At 35.3% G+C, this 14,336-nt stretch overlaps 1 protein-coding gene across 2 annotated transcripts; it reads left to right on the forward strand.

Moving 5' to 3' along the window:
• The first annotated feature begins 2,011 nt into the window (after positions 1 to 2,011).
• LOC138333368 (RNA-binding protein MEX3B-like) lies at positions 2,012 to 12,494 on the forward strand. Of its 2 annotated transcripts, none has more exons than XM_069281709.1 (3): positions 2,012 to 2,365; positions 5,013 to 5,289; positions 6,825 to 12,494. In XM_069281709.1, the coding sequence occupies exons 1-3, from the start codon at positions 2,336 to 2,338 to the stop codon at positions 8,249 to 8,251; spliced, it is 1,734 nt and encodes a 577-aa protein (XP_069137810.1). In that variant the 5' UTR covers positions 2,012 to 2,335; the 3' UTR covers positions 8,252 to 12,494. The 2 variants fall into 2 exon arrangements, with proteins under 2 accessions (XP_069137810.1, XP_069137809.1); XM_069281708.1 differs by lacking the exon at positions 2,012 to 2,365 and adding an exon at positions 2,717 to 2,861.
• The last annotated feature ends 1,842 nt before the right edge of the window (positions 12,495 to 14,336 follow it).

Below are 14,336 nucleotides of genomic sequence, written 5' to 3' on the forward strand. Positions count from 1 at the left end.
TCTTCCAACTGCTGTAAAAAGGAAGGCAACTTATAAATATATATGATTTATATTAATGGTGATGCAATGTGTACAAGGTTTAGAACTAGTTGAATCTTGTGTAATTATAATCAAACATGTTTCTGTCTTCTGAAAGATATATAACCTGAAACAAATTTAATGACGAGATACATGATTGATCATAAAGTAAACGGGGTATAACATTACAGACTTATAATTTGAGTCTGATATTCGCTAATAATTAGGTTATCTGAAAAAATATGAATCAGTTGATTTGGGTTGAAACCTTTAAATATTAAAGCCGTATATATAAAGAGAGAGGATCTGTCACATTAATTACATGAAGGCGGTGTTTCATTTTAGACTTATTTTCATGCAAGATATATTTTAAATCGACATTTGATGAAATGTGTTATATTTTATAAAATATGATGGGCGTCAGTCAGAGACTTGTACAATATGAAATACAATAGCAGAAATAACGGACGTTATGAGAGTCGTAAATAACATGTCTCTGGGATAAGAATGAGGCTAGGTATCGATCCCGTCCGCATTAATCTATGTATTAGTTACAATCAGTAATATACTTTATATAACGACAATAAATTATAGATTTCCTATTATTGATCTGTCACTAGGTATCATCATCGCCACGCGGCCTCGCGCGAGTTGTAATCCTGTCAGACTCGAATCACAATATCGAGATAAAGAAAACGTATAAGACACAGACTGATCCTGTAAGTCTTAGATGTGTAATTGTTGTGTAAACTGAATGATAAAGTTATTAACACAATTTAACTGTCTTAGAAATCCAAAGAATGTCATTTGTTAGTTTGCGCTTCTTGAATTTGTTACAAAACCTCTCGCATGAAAATCTTATATTAAAACTGAAAATGATGTATAACCATTCAGAGAAATAATGAAAAGCTGAAAACTCACATTTGTTAAAGTCTGACAAAAATATTGATAACATGTCAGCATTCACTACATATGAAACTATTGAAATATAGGCCTATCGGGGCACTGTTATCTATGTCTATATACCAAACGCGTTGTGTAATATATGACATTAAAACTTGAAATCGTTTTGAATACAAGTAAGGACCCTACGTCACAAAGACAAGATAATTCATCACAAACAATCAAGACTGCTATAGTGTAAAACACATTGTAACTTTTTTTCTCTCCTGTAGACTGATTATTCAATGCATTTTAGCCAAAAAACAATATAACAAGCCTTTATCCACGAAATGTCTGAAAAATAATAAAGAATAACCTTGATCTTATACCCAAGAGTGGTACTAATGAATTACTGTGTGACTATTTATTCCATAAAATTGTAATCATATACAAATCTCCAACAAAAGTTCAGACGTCTTATAAAAAAATATTATAAAACATTTCATAATACAGTCGATGTGGGAAAACATGAATAAACTCCTCAACTTCATTTTTAAATAAATCTTTTCCTTGTCAGATGTTACCAATGATAAATTATCTTTATGGAGAAATAGTCGATTGTGTAAATTACATTAAGAAATTGGTTGTATTCCTTAATATATTTGATATAAATTTGCTCCCATGATAATGATGTTTAATATATCCGAAGGCGATGATATTTTAGAAAAGATCTAACTAAATATACAGTATCTACGTACATCATTCATTACATTCCTACTAATCAATAACATCTCTTTAACCAATATCCTTCATTACCACACTCGTACGTAAATATTGTTCTGACAAAGTGTGTCATTATCTCTGTTATCTTGTGGACTTAGAATCTTCCTGGAAATGAGAAGGATGTCTCATCTCAGTCAACATAAATTCTATTACTTTATCACACTTCAAAGCGGAAATACAATCACATTATATATTTCCCCCCAAAAACCCCCACGGATAAGGGCACGGTATGTTGGTTTAGCACTAAACATGGATAAACACCCTTGTTAATTGGTCGCAATTGGTCATAACACCTGTCTTTGTTCCCGGGGCACGGGGAGTAGATTAGGATGTCCCGGGGCCTATTTGATGTTTGGGGTGTGATTTGTCACCGGTCACCTGAGGAGAGGTACCCTGATTGGAGTAGTTAAGTATCATCATCACACCTGTCGCTTTTCCTGTAGTTACCGTGTCAACACATGCGTGGTGAGGAGACGGGATGTCAAATGGTATTTATAGGGGCTCGGTCTACCCAGCTCCATCACATTCCCGCCCTCCACTGAAGAGGTCACACACGTTATACCAAGAGGTCACAAAGCTAAAGTCTTCATGACATCTACCCCTCACGTGAAGGATATTATACACAAATATTGTTTATTTACAACCAGCAAACATGTTGTTTGAGGCAGCACCGTTTTTAAAGGTAAGCCTGTTAATTAATCCTATCTGTGGATGATTTAAAACAAACGTGTACAAACAAGGCCAGTGATTATATATAAAAAGTGCGTTACGATCGGATCTGGTACCAGGGAGATTGGTATGGTTATATTGTAAAAGTCTGCACAGTTATTTTAGTGTTGTGTAACTGTGTGTACTGTCCTGGGATTCTATCAGGGATGGAGTCAATACTCCAGTAAATGTCTATACCGCTGGGTAGATGCACGTTGATGAGCTGTTTGTATTTTTGGATCAATACTTGCGTAGTGTGATATTAAAGATCAATAGAAATTAGATAATGCTTTAAAGCGATAGTGTTATTTAGTCTCGTTAATTAGCCTGTGTGAGGATTAGTGCAGGTGCGGGCAGTTATTGCGGCCGATAACTGGCCTCGTAGAACAGTCCACGTGATCTGTGTGTATGTATATTGCCTGGATTATGCTATATTGATGTCTGGACAGTGCGAATTGAAGCTGGTATTGGTAAGATCTAACTTGTACAAAACCATATTTTTCATTTCTTCCGTTTAGTATTAAGTGATAATTTCAACATATCTTTTTCTGATAAATTGTGTCAAGATTTTAGAGATAAAGAGTAATATTGATGTCACTACAAACGAATTTTTTTGATAATTTTAAATCAATCTGTAATTGGTTAATTGTACAACTTCATTCAAATTTTCTGTTTGTTAGATCAGTAGATATAACGCCTTTAGCTATGTTCTTTGATTGAACAGCCATAATTGATTTTCACTTAAAAAAAATAAGGAAAAATGTATAACTAACTTTGTGTTAAGACGGAGAAAAAAACGAGGTTTAATATAAAGAGGCATTGATGTAAAATGGTGGCTGATTCATGTAAACCTGTATAGGTACATTGTGTAGGTACATTTGTCTACATGTATAGGTATTTACCGGGTATGTACCTGGGCTAGCCCGAATCTAACTTTAATGGTAATGAACAATAGTGTCTCTGTGACTACATACGGTATTTAGGGTGTCAGTTTCCGTATCTATTTCCTTTTCTATTTATATAACAACAATGTCTTATTTATGCTATTGTGTTGGTGTTGGGAAGGCACCCATGGCCACGGGACATTGGGAGGCTTAATTACTCCTATAAATATTTCTATTATACCCACCAATTAACTTCGCAATCAACTCTCCGCATATTAACCTGCTATCGTGAACTCCCTGCTGGGCGTGATGTCATGATGACCCATAGGGAGCTGGACCCCGGGGTTAACCGCCCATTAAGGGCTGGTCCCCTGGGTTTAAGTACAGTGGTCTGGTCATTTTACAATCTTGGGCTAATAGACAAGTGATTGATAACGGTTATACGGACCTGTTAATGTAAACAAACAACGCTCATCACTCACCATCTGTGTTGGTATAACATCTATCGACTTCACGCAAATGAACACTTAATTAATTTTTCGTCATTGATTAGTACATTAACTGACATGTTTACATCGTATAGATATCGTTATTACAGTTTTTCAGGCGTATTTTACTCATGTACATTGTATATAACATTTGATATCAGAAACATATGATTAAAAAGTCTATATCATTACACTATATATCTTTGATTTAAAAATAAAATCAATTTTAATGCCGAAAAATTGAAGACTATATTCAATATAATTCGCGAAATGTATTTTAAATCATGGTTGATTTTTCCAAACAAATGATTCTTTTGTTTTGTTAGGTGCGTAGGTCTTTTTAGATGAGATGCCGACCTGCCATTTAGCATACAGACACAGACGTTCTTTATTTGAACATGTTTATACCCTGTCCCGCGAATTGCTCCCAAACACGATATCCCTAACTACCATCTAATCAAATTAATATTCACGTCTTGGGTCAATAAGGGTCAGCCAAGTCCCCTCTGGACCTGTTCTTGGCAATTAAATAGGGCTATTGCATGTTTCGTAACTCAGAAGACGACTTATGAAACACGGAACATTTTTATATGCGCTTTTTTATAACTTAATTATATAAACATTTTTCCTGGTGGATACTCGAATCATATTAAAACCTAGAAAGAACAAATTTGTTTCAATATATATTAATGGATCAAAATACAGAGTAAGAGACAAAGGAAATATGCGGCGCTGTGTAATATATCTATGTCTTAATATTGTTTATTTAAAAAAATCTTAACTAATATTTAACAATTAATGTAACAAGCAACAAAAACGATATCAAAATCACCTAATTGGTGCGGTCAAATATCAAGGTTAAATACTCTTTAACAGTGATATTGGGCTAAATAATCCATTCTTCCATTTCCACGAAATAATTTCATTTACTAAATCTCTCTTGTGTATAGCAAGACATCTGCAATAAAAACATCAATGTTTTGCCATGCTTCGCAGCCAGGCTAGGTCAAAGTTGACGCCCCGCCCATTAAGTGATACACAGCCAATGGGCGCAGGGAAGCAGGCCAAGAAATGCCGCGGAATCTTGGGAAGATGACGTCACCCAGGCCATATTGCTTTTGTGCATTGTGAGAATAACAGACAGTGTAACGGAGAGTGCCGCGCATTGAGCAGCGAAGTGCTGCCCTAACAAAGGGAACTTATGTGAACCAAGGAGTTTATATGAAATCTTTATTTTTGTACATTCTAGTGTTCGAACCCCAAATTGTCAACGATGCCAGCTAGCCTGTACAGTGAGATGAATCCAAGTGCGAGCTACGAGGAACAGCGCGCACTGCAGTTAGCCTTCGAACTCTCGATGATGGGGTTGAACGGTACCGAGGAGGAGAATGGTTCTGTCGGGAACAGTTCGTCTTCGTCATCAGGGATGGATTTGGACGCTGCAAGGAAACGAGGCAGTGCTAACATGACGGAATGTGTACCCGTACCAAGCTCAGAACACGTGGCCGAAATCGTCGGACGACAGGGTAAGTGGTCTTGTTTTATTCCACTCATCTTCATTTTCCATTTTAAGGCTGCGGTGTTTGTAGCACTCGAGTGTCGTAATACACAGACATAGCCATGACTAGTATATAACTCACGTGGTCGGTATATATAGATATCTCGTAACGGGAATAACCTATCTTTGTGTTAACCGTCTAGTTTGTTGTGATTGACGAACGTCTTTGTCCGCCGTGTTTACAAATTGATGTAGGTAGATTTTACAATGAAACATTATTTACTTATTATCGACAGTTAAACTTTCTCTAAATACACGTTCTTTGTTAGTTTTAAGCTTCTCTAGACATGACACTATACGTGTCTGGAGTTTTACACGAGGTTCGCCAACCACGTGTTCGGGTAGACACTCCGCTAACGTGCACTTGAAATACCCCGCTAGACCATAAACAAAGAAACCACGTGGTCTTTCACCCATTCACAAAATCTGCCACCCCTCTCGATCAACGAGGTCAGTGAAACACTTGAAATACTACGTCTCGAGATGTAAACAAATACTTGTCTTATTCCGGATTAGCAAAGAAAATATTTAGTGGTATTTAACAATGATAAAATCATTAAAATGTATACTTGAAAAAAAAATTGACAAATTTACTTAAATAATTTAGAAAATGTAAATATTGTAGACTTTATTTTCTATTAGGCCTAGATCTATCTTACACAGGTAAGTTAGTTTCTTCAGTTGTATAATATCTTGAACTTAGCAAAGCTTGAGGGTCTAAATATAACAAATATTACTCATGAATATTTAAACACACGTTCATATACTTGCGTCCCAAACCCAGGTAGTCTAGTACACATATGACAGTCAAAATGATACATTATGCGATATAAGATATATGTGTACATTTACTTGGACACTTAGCTAATCTGATACAGTGGTTGACAGCAGAAAATTACTATGGGACAATGCGATGTCTTGTAACATTATCATAGATACAGTCCCATGTTGTGAGCTGAATAATTCAGACTATTTCTGGATTTTTGCCTAAATCAGATGATGATGTGTAACATGGACTTAAAATTAAGCCAGCAAGTGGTATTATACTGCCATCATAAAGCTTGCTACACAGGTTTATTTGCCTGGCTAGATCGTAAAACACTGCAGTATTCTGGTGACCTATATACAGTTATATTGTATAAAGGAAGACCCACAAGGTTAATGTACTTCATATTACAACTCTGTTTAAAAACTTCCTTATTTACAACATTCACAAAGTAATGTTAAAATATATTAAATCAGTTTCTATACAAGTAATTTATACAGAATAAATATCATTATATGAAATCCATGAGATAAGTGATCAATTAAAAATCTGTTCTTGATGTAGGCTTATTATAAAAGGTTTATCATATAGTATATGATGTACATGTATACTAGGTATTTTTGATATAATTATTTGACTGTCCTTTTCGTGCACCGTATATGTCATATAGATGATTGTGATTTATATTTTTTCACGTTTGCATAATAATAATAACGGTGAAAATTTTATATTTTCAGGATGCAAAATAAAGGCACTGAGAGCCAAGACAAATACGTACATCAAAACCCCAGTTCGAGGTGAGGAACCTGTTTTCGTAGTCACAGGTAGGAAGGAAGATGTGAATGCCGCTAAAAGGGAAATTCTGTCTGCAGCTGAACACTTCAGCCAAATTCGTGCTTCACGTCGTAACAGCAGCGTATCATCAGTTTCCTCCACAACCACCCCAACAAATGGTACAACCCTAACTACCGGTCCCCCCAGTCCCAACGCTCCAGGACAAGTTACAATTCAGGTGCGTGTTCCTTACAGAGTTGTGGGCCTTGTTGTTGGTCCTAAGGGAGCCACCATCAAGCGAATCCAACAGCAAACGCACACATACATAGTCACCCCGAGTCGTGACAAGGAACCAGTGTTTGAGGTCACAGGACTTACAGAGAATGTGGAGAAAGCACGACAGGAGATCGAAAGTCACATTGCTCTCAGAACAGGTGGACTTATGGATTCTCAGAATGAGGATGATTTTCGCAGCAATGGTGTTGATTCCGGCTTCCATGAGTTGAATGGAAGTGGTGAATTCAATGGATATAACAAGTCGCCGAATGGAGTAAATGGGACGTGTGCGTTCAACAACATGCACAATGCCCTGAACAGTAGTTGTCCACCACCTCCACAAGACACTAATATTTTCAGTTTCCCGCCGGTGAATACTTCCACAAAAATCTCAGAATTTGCTTCCAATGGAAATGGATTTGGCAATGGTTTCAATGGCTTTAACATGTACGACAACGACGAAGGGATCGGTGGCTCTCCATCATTTGATCCCATCCTTCCTTCCTCTTACATGTGGGGGGAGTACAATGACAATCGTAACTCAACTCTAGTCTCCTTGTTCACTTCCACCTCCACCAACATGCCGCGACGAAGCAGCAGCCTCAACGGTGGCCATCGACTCTCTCCCACCCTCACTGACTCGCCCTCACCTCCACACAGCGGCATAGGGTCAGGGTCTGACAGGTCGTCCCCCTCACCTCCAAGTGACCATGCCCTTGTGCGGAGAATCAGAAGCGACCCTCTTGCCAGTGTAACAACGACTATATTTGGAGCCACCCCCAGTACGACGTTCACTCCTACCTCGAGTGAGGATGCATCGGTCATTTCCTGCACCAGTGCTCTGACCGTTCCCCCTATTGCCTCGGTAGTGGACGTTTCCTTGGCCAGGAATGGCGGAATTACTTGCCCAGTTTCGGTACCCACCTTGAACGGCCGCCCTAGGAGGCAGTGCTTTATGTGCTCTGAGAGCGATATTGTGGCGGCCCTAGTGCCATGCGGCCATAACCTGTTCTGCATGGAATGCGCAAACCTGATCGTTGAAAAACCCCAGATAGAGCGGAGCTGTCCTGTTTGCCAACAAGCACCGACTCAGGCCATCCGCATCTTTTCGTAAACGGCAGGATGTGTAATATATATAAATATATATAAACATAGGTGATTATCAAACTCAAAATCTTATCCTACATTCAGGAATATTGCTCTATTATGATTTCAAGTTGTTCTATATATTATTATATGTATAAAATATGGAATATATAATTATAGACTTTTTCACAGAATGTTTTACCAGAAATCTCATCGTGTATATCATAGACATCATTTTCACCATTAATAATATATTAAATATTGTTTTTATGAGATTATTATTATTATTATATTATTAATTATTATTATTGTACTTGAAACAGTTTATGAGTTATTACGGACACCATTATGTATACAAAGATCTGATTTCATGTTGTGTACATTGTATGTCTATTATTATCAAGTCTATTCCTTATAATATAGCTGTGCAACATTGTTTTTACTTTTTTTTTAAAGAGTTTTTTTAATTTGACTATTATAACAAATAGATCTTCATAAATGATATCCATGCAAAGAAGTATTATTAATATTTGTAAAATAAATTTATCAGAGTATTTTATTCTTGGAATTCAATGTGCATTTTTCCCATAATATGTATACAGTGACTTGATTGTATCAAATTAAGCTGTGTTGTTTAATCGCAGACCAACGCCTAGTTGGGCCTGAGCTTTAGTTGTGTTGTAATGTTACTGTGTACGTATATGTATCGCTCAGCCGCTGGGGACTCAGTAGTTAAGCCTATTACTCTATATATACATTGTAATACTTTTATTGATTCATATATATATATATGTATACATATAGTCTGTTATGATGAACTGTAAGGAAAAATTGTGAAAATACAGTCATTAAGTAAATGGCTCTTTATAAAAAATGTTAAATATTTTGATTGAATTAATTGTTTTAATAGATTGAAAATTCATGAAAATGAAAATTACTGGGTAAATTTTCAGGAATAGGCAACCATGACTTACATTTATCAATCATTAATCCTGTATTGATTAATTTCTAGCAGAGATAAGAAAATTGGGTGAAGCCTGAATATCAAATTTAAAAGTGATTGGCTAAAATATGGTTAGTCTTAGGATGTGTTTGATATAGTGAAAATTACATTTTAGTTTTTGGAATCCAATAGTACATAAATTGGGGTGGGGGGATGGGGCTGAATGTTGTGCTAGTTATATATCCTTTTTAATTAATGCCAAAGCGACACTCATCGGGACCAGTATAAATTATGTCCTATATAAATGTTTATATATATATTATATTGCATGTTGAACTTAATGAGACTACATACAAACTAAAGATAAGCAGGACTTGCGTCTGAAATTGAATCTTGATATATTAACTGACCAAGATTTGAAAGCTTGAAAATATTTTTTTAACAGATCCATGAATATGTTTTAATTTTCTAAAATTACCAGTGACAACTTCCTGCTCAATGGATAAATGTGTAAATTGGTAAAATAAATGTTTTTCAGGAATTTCTTTTTGAATTAAATAACTTGCATATGATCTAGTTTGTAGTTTTGCTCCTTCGATATTGATGTATCGGGAGAACAATTAATTGGAGATGAACTTTTTTGTTGCCATTATTTTCTCCCCACAACTGTTTGTTGTGTTGTGACAATTTATAGTCCCATTTTTTTCGCATTATATTATAAATGTGTATGCAAATTATATGCATATATTTTGCATGCATTACATTGTGCTGGTGCACATATAAGATTATATATATTAATAATGATTATATATTACTCACAATATTAGTGCAGTCGAATCAAATACATTTGCAAGTTATTTTTGCTACCAGTTTTGTGAAGGGATCGAGAATTACATGTTGCGAGGAAATATAAACCTATATATATTATATATGTATATTTGCACTCAAAGGAAACTTTTTTTTTTTTTTGCAAAACCAATCAACATTTCTTATAAGAAGGGTATGTGAAACCATAGGCACCGAAAGATACAGATAAGCCAGATATTGAGATTGTCTTCCAAAACTTACAATAGGTCTAAGTAGACCTATCGGATATAATAATTTTATCAGTTCTCTTATTAAATAAATTGTTGAAGTGTAATCGGTGTATGTTTAATAAGTCTGTTAACTGTTATGTTATCGGTCTGTAGAAATCCATTGAAGTGAAGGCATAGCAGCTTAAAAGTGATAACGAATTACAGATTATAGGTTGAAAGTGAAACCCAATGTAACACAAAGTTATTGGAAAATGAAAGTAGATGTGGAAACCCGGGCACAACTATTTTGACAGAAATTTTGGCACCTATGCAATCGTAAATTCCAACTTCTATATTTATAAGATATACTGGGCTCATAATAATAATATGTTTTATCATTCAATAACCTGTTTTAATCGTGTATATCTTGTTAGGCCAGACAAATTATGTCTGTGTTTCTGGTAACCAACTGTTGTGTGTGATTCAAACTTAACTTCCTGGGAACCTTCAGACAAAGTTCATGACACTTTTCCTACATAAAAAAAAGTTGATGTCAAGATTGATACAAATTTATGATGTCTATGCTCTATATATTTTATAGAAAAATAGAAAAAAAACTCCTCCGACTTCCCCAACTTACCAGAAACATGGACATATTTGTTTTGTCTTGTGGTATTTCATTTTTAACAATATTTCCAAATTAAAGTTCCATAGCTGTAGGCAGTTTGATTTGTACCCTCTTATCTAGAAACAGCACAATTTCTATGCAACTTTTATCTTTCTTTTCATTCAAAGAGTTCTAGTCGTATTGAAAAACAAAATTGTACTGTTATGATTTGTTTTTATTTTCCTGTTATTGACCTGATCAAACATGTATCGATGCATCGACTATTTAATTATACTTTTCCAAAGATTATTTAAATGCATAATTTTTTTTGTTTGTCTTTACTTTTTGAAAAAAAGAAAGACGATTATAGATATTGCTTCCAATATGATGTTGGCATCAAGATTTGATGTTAATTTTGCATTTAGTTTTGATATTAATGCTGAGAAGTACTTTTACAACTTAATGAAATGCATTGTATATGTCCATGTGTATCAGGAACGTTCAGTCAGACATGAGAGTGGGTCACAGTGACCTAGAATGTAAGAAATTGGGTCGCAACATCTTGTTTTGATGAAGGGCATCCTGGCCTAGAAAAATATATCAGAAAGCTTTGAACCAAATATGAGAAAAGAAGGTTGCTTTGAAAGCTTTGTAACTGAACAGCCATTGTGCATTATGATTTTATTTATTTTAAATAAATTGTTTTCATCAAAATTAATCATTGGACATAATTTAAAAAAATTCAAAACTTCACTGTTTTTAATTTGCAGAATAGGCTTGTGTACAATGCCCAGTGGGGTTGAATTACTGAGATATCAAGATTAAAGTCCTGATCGCATCAGACATTCTGAAATATGACAATAATTTGAAGTTCAAACATTTCTGTAGTTTTAAACAAAGTCAGTAATAATAATTTAATCCAATATCCAGAAATTTTGCATTTAAATAAAATGTTTTTTAAACCTATATTTTAGATCTTTGATGGAAAGAATGCTGTATGTTGGCAGTTGTCTTAAAGTTATAAACCTTAAGTAATACTAGTTAATTTTGATGAGTCTCTTCTAATATGAAAAAGAATTCAGTTTGGTTGGTTTTGTTGAAGTTAATGAGATTTTTCCGCTTTTTAATCATATTTTATCCCACTGTCAAAAGTATTTTATTGTCCACAATGAATATTGAAGCTTTATTTTATTCTACAGTATATTATAAGAAGTTAAAAACTTTGCCCAGAAAGGGTTCGTTGTGATTAGTTATTATTACTCAGTTTACAAGTTAGAATGACATTATGCCAATATTATGTATGCAAGTTGATGAAAAAATTTTCCAGAATGGAAAAGGTGCAGATGTTGATGCTTTCAAGACAAAAGTATATATAATTTGTATAAAATTGAATCTTATCGATTTAAAATAATTTTGTCGTACATTTCATAGTTTAGTGTTTTCTATTTTAATATTATTTACTGACAGTTCAGTGAGTGGCTGAGAGAGAGGGAGCAAGGTTGAGTGGACGGAGGGCTTGTCCGAACAAGCAGGGAGGGAGATGGAGTGACAAGGTTATAAATACAGAGAGTTTTTATTTTGATGGTACTTCGAGAGAAGACCAATATACTATTATATTTGGTGAGAAATTGGAAAAGAAATTTATAAATATGTAAAAGTTTTATTTTTCTGCAATTAAAATTCTACCTATAAATACTTGATTGTTTTTGTTGTGTCTTGGTTATTTATGGTAGATTTGGATCAGCCTAAACCACATGTTTCCAAGTTTTAATAATCTGTACTCTGAAATCTGTGTTTTAGGCTCATGCCCGTTTGTCCGTCTTTTAAACATTTTGTGATAATTCATTGTCATGTATACCGCTTTGCAAGAAATTTACCATAATTTACCAGAAACTAATCCATCTTTTAAACATTTTGTGACAACTCATTGTCATGTATACCACTTTGCACAACATTCACCATAATTACTCAGAAATTACTGCAAACCAAATTATTTTCACAATTCAATTTCATGTTTTTATTCACAGACGATTTCATGGCAATTTAAGATCAATGCTAAAAATTTTGTTTGAAAATCAATTGGTTTAATGTAAAGCGGTTCATCTTTAATAGATCTTTGGTCGTCTGTAACAGATCTATGGTCGTCTGTCTGTAACATATTTATGGACGTCCATCTTGTCTGTAACAGATCTATGGTTGTATGTTAACAGATCTACGGTCGTCCATCTGTCTGAAACAGATCTATGATCGTCTGTTTGTCTGTAACAGATCTATGGTCGTCTGTTTGTCTGTAACAGATCTATGGTCGTCTGTTTGTCTGTAACATATCAATCGTCGTCTGTCTGTAACAGATACATGGTCGTCTGTGTCTGTTAACAGATCTACGGTCGTCCATCTGTCTGAAACAGATCTATGATCGTCTGTTTGTCTGTAACAGATCTATGGTCGTCTGTTTGTCTGTAACATATCAATCGTCGTCTGTCTGTAACAGATATATGGTCGTCTGTCTGTAACAGATACATGGTCGTCTGTGTCTGTTAACAGATCTACGGTCGTCCATCTGTCTGAAACAAATCTATGGTCGTCTGTTTGTCTGTAACAGATCTATGGTTGTCTGTTTGTCTGTAACAGATATATGGTCGTCTGTCTGTAACAGATCTATGGTCGTCTGTCTGTAACAGATCTATGGTTATTTTTTTAATTATCTGTCTGTAACAGATCTATGGTCGTCCATCTGTCTGAAACAGATCTACTGTCGTCTGTCTGTAACAGATCTATGGTCGTCAGTATGTCTGTAACCGATCTATGGTCGTCTGTTTGTCTGTTACCGATCTATGGTTGTCCATCTGTCTGAAACAGGTCTTTTGTCGTCTTTCTGTAACAGATCTATGGTCGTCTGTCTGTTATAGTTTTATGGTCGCCTGTCATTCATAACATATCTATGGTCGTCTGTCTGTCTGTTTGTCTGTTACAGATCTATGGTCATCCATCTGTCTCAAACAGATCTACTGTTTTCTGTCTGTCTGTAATTGATCTATGGTCGTCTGTCTGTAACCGATCTATGGTCGTCTGTCTGTCTGTAACATATATATTTTCGTCCATTTGTCTGGAACAGATCTATTGTCGTCTGTCTGTAACAGATTTATGGTCGTCTGTCTGTAATAGTTCTATGGTCGCCTGCCATTCATAACAGATCTATGGGGGTCTGTCTGTCTGTAACAGATTTATGGTCGTCCATCTGTCCAAAACAGATCTATTTCGTCCATCTGTCTGTAACTGATCTATGGTCGTCTGTCAGTAACAGATCTATGGCCGTTTGTCTGTAAAACTTCTATGGTCGCCTGTCATTCATAACAGATCTATGGTCGTCTGTCTGTCTTTAACAGATCTTTGGTCGTATGTCTGTCTGTAACAGATCTAAGGTCGTCCATATGTCTGAAACAGATCAATTGTCGCCTGTCTGTCTGTGACAGATCTATGGTCGTCTGTCTGTCTGGAGCATATCTATGGTTGTCCATCTGTCTGTAACAGATCTATTGTCGTCTGT

The sequence above is a fragment of the Argopecten irradians genome, chromosome 10 (genome assembly GCF_041381155.1).
Source record: "Argopecten irradians isolate NY chromosome 10, Ai_NY, whole genome shotgun sequence".
NCBI classification, from domain to species: Eukaryota; Metazoa; Mollusca; class Bivalvia; order Pectinida; family Pectinidae; genus Argopecten; species Argopecten irradians.